General features: G+C 42.3%; 1 protein-coding gene across 1 annotated transcript in view; it reads right to left on the bottom strand.

Annotated features, from left to right (window-relative positions):
- Positions 1-12,414, bottom strand: part of LOC122679938 — a 120,400-nt gene that overhangs the window by 77,949 nt on the left and 30,037 nt on the right. Inside the window, 5 exon segments of the mRNA XM_043880796.1 lie at positions 974-1,288; positions 1,365-1,457; positions 10,480-10,668; positions 10,671-10,787; positions 10,881-11,189. Coding sequence (XP_043736731.1) covers positions 974-1,288; positions 1,365-1,457; positions 10,480-10,668; positions 10,671-10,787; positions 10,881-11,189 — 1,023 coding nt within the window.

The raw sequence follows: 12,414 nt of genomic DNA, 5'->3' as shown, positions 1-12,414 counted from the left end.
TAGATAACCAGAGTGAAACCTGTCTCCTTTTTATCTGACTTTGTCCATCTGTGTCTGTCTTTCTAAATATTTCTACCACCATGATGTAGTGTATATGAACTGAGAGGAAGACCAGCCTGGACACCTGCAGGGAGAGAGAGCTGACTCCTGCTTCCTGACAAAACATCTAAAAGAGTATATAAAGGGATGTGATGTGGACAGTGTGGAGGCAGATAGAAGATGGACCTGTGACTGTTTCCTTATCTGGCAAAGGGGACTTTACAGATGTGATTAACGTAAGGACCTTGAGATTAACCTGAAATATGGTGGATTAACCAGATGAGCACAGTCTAACCATATTCTTAGACTCACTATCCTTTACAGTGGAATACTTTTCCTCATTCTGGCTAGAGGGAGATGTGAATATGTATAACGGTAAGAGAGGTGGAGCATTACTGGTCTGATGATGAACAGAAGGGGGTTATGAACAACGGCAGGCAGGCAGTTTTTAGAAGCTTGAAAAGACAAGAAACAGATTCTTTCCCAGAGACTCAGAAGTGATGTGACCCTACTGCAACCTTGATCCGTCCAGTTTGATTCCTGCTGGACATCTAAGCTACAGAAGTGTAAGGAAAGAAATGTGTTGTTTTAAACCATTAACTATGTGGTAATTTGTCACAAAACAACAACAACAAAAAAAAACTAGCATTTGGCTTTAAGAATTCTCTACCATATGTACCAGAAGAGTGAGCCCTGATTTCAAGGAAAACTGAGAAAACCTTCTGCCAGGAAACACTACTGAGAAGAAAGGACCAGAATTTCAGCTGCTGCAGGAGGAAGTGAAAGCACCTCGTCTTCATGTCTGCTGGAAACACAGGCTCCATGGGCGGAAGCCTCCTTCCCAGGTCCTTTCAGCATCTCTCCCTCAGAGCTCAGACCCCGTCCTCCAGGGCCCCACCCCTCCCCTAGCCTGTGGACAGTGTGCAGCGCAGACCTGAGCAGATGACCCCCGCGTCCTCCTTGTGTCTGCAGTCGTGCCGCCCCCAGCCCCGGGAAGGGCACTTCCACACGTGGGACTCCTTTCCCGTGCAGTTCAGGTCGTCCAGCCAGATGGGCCCTGACCCTGCCCCAAAGTGAGCAGACCCCGTGGCATTGAGGGCTTCTCCACAGCCCAGCTGCCTGCACACCACGCGGGCATCGTCCAGGTCCCAGCCGTCATCACAGATGGTGCCCCAGGAGCCCTGGTCAAGGATCTCCACTCTCCCGGCGCAGGGACCGCCCCCGTCCACCAGGCGGAGTTGTCTGCTGTCTGAGGAGAGAGAAATGGGACAATGGGGCGGTGACCTGGGGAATGGAAAGGGTCTTCTGTCCTGTGGGACCCTCACCTGAGCAGTAGGGGACGCTCTTCTCTGAGGCTGCAGAGCCTGCTTGTTCAGACACGGAGTCATTGCACTGGGGCAGCACCTGGGTCTGGTTTCCTGAAGAAACAGCATTGATTAGAGGGTTGAGAGGGTTGAAGATCAAGAAACTGAGTTAAGCAAAATAATTTTTAGGACAGGAGGGGAGTTTGCGGGGAAATAGATACATGTATGTGTATGGCTGAGTCCCTGGCTATTCACCTGAAACTATAACAACATTGTTAATCGGCTAAACCCAAAACAAAGTAAAAAGTTCCAAAAAAAAAAAAAAAACAATAATAATGATGACCTACTGATGGAGCTGAGATGAGAGCTGTAACATACCAGTAAAGTTACCATAATCTTAGTGTTCCCTTTCTCTATGAACAGTCTTGGTCCTGACAATACCATGATTCCTGTTTTAAGCCAAGCTTTGCCCTAAGAATGAGTTAAATAAGTTGCTCTATCCTTAATCTACCCCTAAATAGAAGAAGCAAAACAAAATCCTTTCTGAAGGATTTGTACAATTTTTTATCTACAATGTTTGTGATTTTAAAAACAGTAATATAAAAGAGATCTCATGGAATACAAGAGGAAAAGGTAACATTAAAAAAATTTCCCAGGGTATTTGGCTCTTAGAGTTACCTGACAGAGAATTTATTTTATTTATTTTTATTAATTTTTATTTGAGCATAATTGATTTACAATGTTGTGGTAGCTTCTGCTGTCAGCAAATTTAATAAGTTATATATACATGTATGGGTTTCCTAGGTGACTCAGTGGTAAAAAATCTGCCTGCCAAATAGGAGACTGGGCTTCCATCCCTGGTTGGGAAGACCCTCTGGGGAAAGAAATGGCAACCCACTCCAGTATTCTCACCTGGGAAATCCTATGGACAAAGGAGTGTGGCAAGCTACAGTCCATGGGGTCACAAAAGAGTGAGAAGCAACTCAGCGACCAAACAACAACAACAACACATATATATCTCCCCTCTTTCTTGGATTTACTTCCTATTTAGGTCACCACAGAGCACTGAGTAGAGTTCCCTGTGCTATACAATAGGTTATTATTTATCTATTTTATGTGCTCAGTTCAGTCGCTCAGTCCTCTCCAACTCTTTGCGACCCCATGAACCACAGCAGGCCAGGCCTCCCTGTCCATCACCAACTCCTGGAGTCCACCCAAACCCATGTCCATTGAGTCGATGATGCCATCCAACCATCTCATCCTCTGTCGTCCCCTTCTCTTCCTGCCCTCAATCTTTCCCAGCATCAGGGTCTTTTCCAATGAATCAGCTCTTCACATCAAGGGCCAAAGTATTGGAACCTCAGCTTCAACATCAGTACTTCCAATGAACACCCAGGACTGATCTCCTTTAGATGGACTGGTTAGATCTCCTTGCAGTCCAAGGGACTCTCAAGAGTCTTCTCCAACACCACAGTTCAAAAGCATCAATTCTTCTGTGCCAAGCTTTCCTTATAGTCCAACTCTCACATCCATATGTGACCACTGGAAAAACCATAGCCTTGACTAGACAGACATTTGTTGGCAAAGTTTACGTGTGAGTGTATGCTAAGTCACTTCAGTCGTGTCTGACTCTGTGACATTATGGATTGTAGCCCATCAGGCTCCATGTCTATGGGATTCTCCAGGCAATATCCATTTTATACTTAGTATCAATACTGTAGGGCTTCTGAGTCTGATGGCTCAGGCAGTAATGAATCTGCCTGCAATGTGAGAGACCTGGGTTTGATCCTTGTGTTGGGAAGCTCCCCTGGAGGAGGGTATGGTAACCCACTCCACAATTCTTTCCTGGAGAATCCCTATGGACAGAGGAGCCTGGCAGGCTACAGTCCATGGGGTTGCAAAGAGTCAGATATGATTCAGCGACTAAGTGCCCAGCACAGCACATCAGTAGTGTATATATGTCAACCTCAATGTCCCAGTTCATCCCACTCTTCATTTCCCCTCTTAGTATCCATATGATGTTCTCTATATTGGTGTCTCTATTTCTGCTTTGCAGTAAGTTCATCTCTACCATTTTTCTAGATTCCACATATAAGTATTGTTATACAATATTTGTTTTTCTTTTTCTGATTTACTTCATTCTACATAACAATCCTATTTCAAATCCTAAAAGATGATGCTGTGAAAGTGCTGAACGCAATATGCCAGCAAATTTGGAAAACTCAGCAGTGGCCACAGGACTGGAAAAGGTCAGTTTTCATTCCAATCCCAAAGAAGGACAATGCCAAAGAATGCTTAAACTACCACACAACTCGACTCATCTCACAAACTAGCAAAGTAATGCTCAAAATTCTCCAAGCCAGGCTTCAACAACACGTGAACCATAAATTCCCAGATGTTCAAGCTGGTTTTAGAAAAGGCAGAGGAACAAGAGATCAAATTGCCAACATCTTCTGGATCATCGAAAAAGCAAGAGAGTTCGAGGAAAAAAACATCTATTTCTGCTTTATTGGCTATGCCAAAGCCTTTGACTGTGTGCATTACAATAAACTGTGGAAAATTCTAAAAGAGATGGGAATACCAGACCACCTGACCTGCCTCTTGAGAAATCTGTATGCAGGTCAGGAAGCAACAGTTAGAACTGGACATGGAACAGACTGGTTCCAAACAGGAAAAGGAGTACATCAAGGCTGTATATTGTCACCCTGCTTATGTAACTTATATGCAGAGTACATCATGAGAAATGCTGGGCTGGATGAAGCACAAGCTGGAACCAAGATTGCTGGGAGAAATATCAATAACCTCAGATATGCAGATGACACCACCCTTATGGCAGAAAGTGAAGAAGAACTAAAGAGCCTCTTGATGAAAGTGAAAGAGGAGAGTGAAAAAGTTGGCTTAATGCTCAACACTCAGAAAACAAAGATCATGGCATCCGGTCCCATCACTTCATGGCAAAGAGATGGGGAAACAGTGGAAACAGTGGCTAACTTTATTTTTTTGAGCCCCAAAATCACTGCAGATGTTGACTGTAGCCATGAAATTAAAAGACGCTTACTCCTTGGAAGAAAAGTTATGAACAACCTAGACAGCATATTAAAAAGCAGAGACATTACTTTGCCAACAAAGGTCTATCTAGTCAAGGCTGTGGTTTTTCCAGTGGTCATGTATGTATATGAGAGTTGGACTATAAAGAAAACTGAGCATCAAAGAATTGATGCTTTTGAACTGTGGTGTTGGAGAAGACTCTTGAGAGTCCCTTGGACTGCAAGGAGACCTAATCAGTCCATCCTAAAGGAGATCAGTCCTGAATGTTCATTGAAAGGACTGATGCTAAAGCTGAAGCTCTAGTATTTTGGCCACCTGATGTGAAGAGCTGACTCATTGGAAAAGACCCTGATGCTGGGAAAGATTGAGGGCTGGAGGAGAAGGGGACAACAGAGGATGAGGTTGCTGGATGGCATCACCAACTCAGTGGACATGAGTTTGAATAATCTCCAGGAGTTGGTGGTGGACAGGGTGGCCTCTCGTGCTGCAGTCAATGGGGTCGCAAAGAGTCGGACATGACCAAGTGACTGAACTTAACTGAACCGAGCATAACAATCTCTAGTTCTATCCATGTCTCTGCAAATGACACAGCTTTATTCTTTTATGACTGAGTAATATTCCATTTTATATATGTACAACATCTTCTCTATCCATTCCTCCTGTGAGGGACATTTAGGTTGCTTCCGTATCCTGACTGATGTAAATAGTGCTGCAGTGAACATCAGGACGAATGTGTCTTTTTGAATGATGATTTTCTCCAGGTACCTGCCCAGGAGTGGGATTGCTGAGTCATACAATAGTTCTACTTTTAGTTTTTTGAGGAACCTCCATACTGTTCTCCATAGTAGTTGTGCCAGTTTACATACCCATATGTAGGAGGAGTCCCTTTTCTGCACATTCTCTCCAGCATTTATTGTTTGTAGATTTTCTAATGATAGACATTCTGAATGGTGTGAAATAATACCTGACTGCAGTTTTGCATCTCTCTGAAACTCCAGTACTTTGGTCACCTCATGCGAAGAGTTGACTCATTGGAAGAGACCCTGATGCTGGGAGGGATTGGGGGCAGGAGGAGAAGGGGACAACAGAGGATGAGATGGCTGGATGGCATCACCAACTCGATGGGCATGAGTTTGAGTAAACTCCAGGAGTTGGTGATGGACATGGGGGTCTGGTGTGCTGCGTGCGGTTCATGGGGTCGCAAAGAGTCGGACACGACTGAGCAACTGAACTGAATATTTAGTGATGTTGAACATCTTTCCATGTATTTGTTAGCTATCTGTATGTCTGGAGAAATGTCTATTTAGGTCTTTTTCCCATTTTTTAATTGAGTTGTTTGGTTTGTTGATATTGAGTTGTTTGTGCATTTTCAAGATTAGTCGCTTGTTAGTTGCTTCATTTTAGTTGCAAATATTTTCTCCCATTCTGACAATTGTCTTTTTGTTCTGTTTATGGTTTCCTTTGCTATGCAAAAGCTTTTAAGTTTAACTGGGTCCTATTTGTTTATTTTTGTTTTTATTTTCTTTACTCTAGAAAGTTGGTCAAAAAAGATCTTGTTGAAATTTATGTCAAAGAATCTTCTGCCTATGTTTTCCTCTAAGAGTTTTATAGTCTGACAGAGTATTTAAATAGCCATGATTAAAGTGCTCCAACAATTAATTAACAAGATGTGTGTCTTGGCAGAGAAATGATAACAAAAGCAAATGAAAATTCTACAGCTGAAAAAGTCAACAGCTGTAATTAAGAACTAGAGAACGAGTCTATCAGCACATTAGATCAATATAAAGTAGAAATACTAAAATGGAAGATGAGAGGATAAGTGTTCCTCTATATAGAAAAGCTGATCACATGGTAAGTGCCTGGTTAACAATACTGTATAACAAAGTTTCCCCCCACACTTAGCAGTTGAAGGATTTTTTTTTTAATTTTAATCACGATTTTCTGGTCAGTGATTTGGGAAAGACTCAACTTGGCAGTTCTATCTTTGGAGTTTCTCATGTGGTTGCACTTAGATGTCATCTGGGGCTGATATCTCTAAAGGTTTGATTGAACTGTGATTATGTAAGGAAATTCCCTGAAGTATTTTTTTTTGTTGTTGGGGAAGGGGAGGGATAAAGGAGCATCCTGTCTGCAACTTAATCCAGAAAGATTTTACATGCTCAGGGGGAAAATGGGGCAGGAGAGAAACAAAGAAGGAGAGAGAGGGAAAGCTAGAGCAAGACAGAGAAAAAGAGAGAAAAGAGTGAGAGAGAGAGGGAGAGGAAAGAAAGAAGGAAGGATTAAAGCAAAATATTAACCTAATGTTTGTGGAATCCAGATAAAGTTCAGAGAGAATTCATTCCTAGAAAACCTTCACTAAAGGAAATACTAGTAACATCAAACCCATAAAATGCCTAGGAGAAAACCTAGGTAAAGATGTGCAAAACATCTGAGAGAAATTCAAGACCTAACTGAATGAAAGGATATATTTTCCCAATGAATTGGGAAACTCAATGTTATCAAAATAAATCATTCTCAAATTTATATACAGATTAAAGCTAACCTCAATAAAATTCCCTGATGCTTTTGTGTGTGTGAAACATGACAAGATGATTCAAAATTTATGTTGTTGTTCAGTCACTCAGTCATGTCTGACTCTTTGCAACCCCATGGACTGCAGCACGCCAGGCTTCCCTGTCCATCACCAACTCCCAGAGTTTACCCAAACTCGTGTCCATTGAGTCAGTGATGCCATCCAACCATCTCATCTTCTGTTGTCCCCTTCTCCTCCTGCCTTCAGTCTTTCCCAGCATCAGGGTCTTTTCTAGTGAGTCAGCTCTTCACATCAGGTGGCAAAGTATTGGAGCTTCAGCTCAAAAATGTATACAAAATACAAAAACCAAGAAAGACCAAGGCAGTTAGCAAGAACAACAATAACATAACTTCTTTAAATTAAAGTTACCCAGATTTACTATGTGTGCTCAGTCACTCAGTCATTTCCAATTCTTTGTGACCCAGTAGACTATAGCCCGCCAAGCTCCTCTCTTCATAGGGACTCTCCAGGCAAGAATGCTGGAGTCTGTTGCCATGCCCTTCTCCAGGGGATCTTCCCAACCCAGGGATCAAACCCAGGTCTCTCGCCTTGCAGACAGATTCTTTACCATCTGAGCCACCAGGGAAGTTTCAAGATTTACTATAAAGTTACAATAATTAAGAAAACATGGGGGAAAAAAAGAAAACGTGGGACAGGTGCAAGGATAGACAAATGACACAGTGGAACAGAATAGAGAGTCTAAAAGAAGTACTCAGACATATGTGCCCTTTCGTTCTTCACGAAGGTGGCACTGCAGTAGGGAATAGTCTTTCCAGAAAAAGACTTTGAGTCAACTGGATGCCCATATGAAAGCATGACACTTGACCCTTATCCTACACAGTTATCAATCCTAGAAGCAGTGTATAATTGTATGTAAAAGAAAAGTAATTACACTTCTGTAAGATACGCTCAGAGAACATTTTTGTGATTTTGGAGTAGAGAAAGTTCTTTCTAGAAGGATATAAGGAGCTCTGTGGACTGCAACAATGGACTGGTTCAAAATTGAGACAGAAGTACGTCAAGGTTGTATATTGTCACTCTGCTTATTTAACTTCTATGCAGAGTACATCATGTGAAATGCTGGGATGGATGCAGCACAAGCTGGAGTCAAGATTGCTGGGAGAAATATCAGTAACCTCAGATATGCAGATGACACCACCCTTATGGTAGAAAGTGAAGAGGAATTAAAGAGCCTCTTGATGAAAGTGAAAGAGGTGAGTGAAAATGTTGGCTTAAAACTCAACACTCAGAAAACGAAGATCATGGCATCTGGTCCCATCACTTCTTGGCAAATAGATGGGGAAACAATGAAAACAGTGACAGACTTTATTTTCTTGGACTCCAAAATCACTGCAAATGGTGACTGCAGCCATGAAATTAAAAGATGCTTGCTTCTTGGAAGAAAAGCTATGACAAACCTAGACAGCATATTAAAAAGCAGAGAAGTTACTTTGCCAACAAAGGTCCAACAAAGCTATAGCTTTTCCAGTAGTTATGTATGGATGTGAGAGTGGGACCATGAAGAAAGCTGAGCGCTGAAGAATTGATGCTTGTGAACTGTGGTGTTGGAGAAGACTCTTCAGAGTCCCTTGAACATCAAGGATATTAAACCAGTCAATCCTAAAGGAAAGCAGTCCTGAATATTCATTGGAAGGTCTGATGCTGAAATTGAAGCTCTAATACTTTGGCCACATGATGGGAAGAACTGACTCATTGGAAAAGACCCTGATGCTGAGAAATATTGAAGGCAGGAGGAGAAGGAGATGACAGAAGATGAGATGATTGGGTGGTATCCCCAACTCAATGGATATGAGCTTTGAGCAAACTATGGGAGATAATGAAGGACAGGGAAGCTTGATGTGCTGCAGTCCATGGTGTCACAAAGAGTCAGACATGACTGAGCAACTGAACTGAACTGACTGACTGAAGGAGCACTACATGTACAGTAAAAAAGGTGATAAGTCGAACTTAAGATAGTAACTTGGCTCACTGAAGTACAGCATACCATTAAGAAAATAAAAATATAAGACAGAATTAAACACACAAGAAACATAATAAATATTTGTTCCAAAAGTCATCATCATGGTAATTTGCACCATTGTATTTGTAATAGTCAAAACCTGGCAACAAACTTAAATCTCTGCCATTAGTTGAATGGATCAACGCATGGTCATGTGATAATTCAAAGGAATACTCTATCATAATAAAACTGAATACCGTGTTGCCATAAACAACATCATGAGTGAATTTCAAACACAGCTTGAAATCAAAGAAATTAGACATGAAAGAAAACATTCTGTATGGTTATACATAAAGTTCAAAAACTGACAAATTATTCTATGGCAGTACAAGTCTTAGGTAAGCAGTCTTCCCTGGAGAGGAGGAGGACACATTTGTTGGGAGGCAATAGTGATTCCGTGATGCTGTGAATGTTCTCTTTGTAGATTTGGGTTGGGGAACATGACCTAGGTATACACTTATTGTTTGTACTTTGTTCTCTATTATTATCCTTAAATAATAATGTTTCATAAAAATATTATTCATCTAAGCATTTCTTTCCCTGACATAGCACTTCTTAGCATTTCTTAGCACTTCTTTCCCTTGAAAAAATGAGTGAACAATGAGAAGGTTATGGAGCAGGACCTTAACGGAGCCTTCTCAGGACAGACCACCCTCATGTCCTCCACTTGCTTCTGTGTGTAGAAAATCCTTAGCCAAAGAATAAATTTAATCACAGAAATGAAAAAATTTCAGAAACAAAGGAAAACCATCAAATAGGATAAAATAATAATAGTTTAACCCTAAACAAAGTCGTAGGCTATAGCTAACATTCTGAGCCATATCCTTTGAGCTGTTGTGCAGATACTGAAATCCCAAGCAGGTGGTAGAAGTAAATTACATGATGACCAGACTAGTGGGGTGCCATTTCCTTCTCCAGGGGATCTTCCCAACCCAGGGATCAAACCTGAGTCTCTTGCATTGCAAGCAGATTCTTTACCATCTGAGTCAACAGGGAAGCCCATAATCTTCTTCATCTTACACAATTCCAAGAATCGGCCTCAAGGAAATGTGAACAGACCGACACTAGAACTGATGATTAACTGTATTCCGAACAATAAAGGTGACACTGATCAGACCTATTTCAAGATGACTGCCGGAGCTAGCTGTGCTATTCTGCAGGTAATCTGTCCCCTGCCTCCACCTGTGCACTCCTGAAATTCCCATTTAAAAACTCTCGCCCCTGATCAGCAATGGGGAGCTGGTTCTTTGTTACATGAGTCCTCTGTCTCTCAGAACTGCTGGTTTCTTCAATAAAGCTGTCTTTAGTTTTACCCCACGTTTGTCTCTCAGTGTTAGATTCTTGAGTAATGAGCAGCTGAAACCTGAGTTCAGTAACAAGAGTAAACATTTCACTACAGAATATCTTCCTTTTCAAGCCTCTTTTCTCTTACTCTCTGCTTTGGGGACATTTCACTCCAGGAGCATCCTAAGTACAGTAGCCCGTCCCTGTCTTACCTGAGCAGATCACAGAGGCCATGTTGCCATGGGAACAGTCAGGAACACCCAGGGCAGTCACAGGGCATTGCCACAGGAAGGACTCAGTCCCTGAGCAGTGAAATTGGGCTTTCCAGAGCTGATCACTTCCTTCTGCTCCGTTTGGGGTGGAGATGGAAACTCCACAGCCGAGCTGACGACAGACAACTTGGCATTGGCCAGACTCCAGTGGGAGGCACAGAGAGCTCTCCATTGTCCAGAAATATTCATCTCCACCCGCCCCTCACACTGAGAGATGCCATTTTTCATAAGCCGGACATCTGTGTACACTGATAGAAAAAGACAGGATTTCAGCAAAATCTGATTTCTTTTTTAGCTTGAACTGAGTGTACATAGAGGATAAGTCCTGACCTGCATCTCACCTGAACAGACAACCTGAGCAGCTCCACTGTGGTTACACGTGCCCCCTGGACAGGGCACTCTGGGGCAGACCCGGAGCTCAGGCTCCTCCCCTTCACACCTGAATTCTTCAGCCTGGACCCAGTCATCGGACTCTCTGAAGAGCTCATGTCCCAGGACAGACACAGCCTTGCCACACCCCAGCTCTGCACAGATGACCTGGGCAGTGGGGAGTGTGAAGTTCCCATCAGACACTGGGGTCCAGGCTTCTCCAGAATACACTTCTACTCGCCCTGAGCAGGGTCCATCCCCTCCAGCCAGACGCACAAATCCTAAGAGAAACAAAGCACAACAAACTCAGTGAGTGTTCATGAACCTGGATTGACAATTTGAAACAACATCCCACAGGCAATGGTGTGAAAGATTTTTTTCCAACTGTGGAATAAGAAGGGATAAGAAGAGAGAATTTGCCTGTCATTGTCAAACTGCATTTTCATGAGCAAGTTTCTGAAGAGATATCCAGAAGGACTGAAGGATCAGTTCGGAATGGCTGAACCCCAAGAATATATATTTTGGTTAGGAATGTTAATTCCTCTCTGGGGACCTGGAAACTATAGTGCCCAAACAAACTGCACAGTGGTAGACATTCAAACTTGGGTACAGAGCTGAACTGAGAGTTATAAAGGTCCATGGGATTCAAGAGGTTAGAGGCCTAAGAGACAGAGAGGTTTAGAAGTTTAGAGGACCATCCTGAGATTTCTGAGGCTAAAATTCTAGCCAGTTTTCTCTCAGAGTCAATATTCAAGTCACTGAGGACGGGGAAAATCACACAGGCTGGATCTGAGTGCAGGTATTATAATCTAATTGTGAAAGAAGTTGTCCGCAGGTAAGTTTAGAAGTGACAAAAGCTCAGAGAGTCATAGGAAAGGGAGGGAATGGTCCGAGCCATCTTTCTTAAAAACCTAGGATTTATCAAGACACCTGGGAGAAAGTGAGGTCTCAGTGGGATTATGCAAGACAATTGAGTTAGTTGATTACTTCATACTAGACATGAGATTCTCAGCAACTGTGAAAGAGTAATAATAATTTAATGTATTCTAACCTTATCTATATGCTAACTGCATATGCTTTTCCTACTTGGATTTCTGAGATAAGAAGCCAGCAAGCTATAAAAAAGGAGAATGAGAGGAAGACAGCAGACAGCAAACAAGCCATATATACTTTAGAGATTTCTAAATTGCAAAAGCCTCAATAGAAATGAAACAGAGAAAGATTTGGGGAAAAAAGACTTGTTCAACAAGATTTTAACACTTTTTATCCCCTGTGCTCCTCCCATTTGCCACATAACCCTGCTACCCTTTCCCATTTCTCCCAATGCAGAAAAGAAAAACCAAGCTTAAGAGCTACAAATAGATGGAAAGGAGACTCCAAAAGGAAAGAACTTCTGTAGGGAGTGAGGTGGAGTGAGTGGTAGGTTAAACGGGGAGTGGATGGAGTATGAGAGAGAAACCAAAGAAAAGACTGATGAAAATGTTTCATCCTTCAGAGACCATAGTT

Source organism: Cervus elaphus, chromosome 22, assembly GCF_910594005.1.
Source record: "Cervus elaphus chromosome 22, mCerEla1.1, whole genome shotgun sequence".
Classification (NCBI taxonomy): domain Eukaryota; kingdom Metazoa; phylum Chordata; class Mammalia; order Artiodactyla; family Cervidae; genus Cervus; species Cervus elaphus.
The sequence above is the reverse complement of the archived record's forward strand: the minus strand, read 5'-3'. Positions and strand labels throughout refer to the sequence as shown.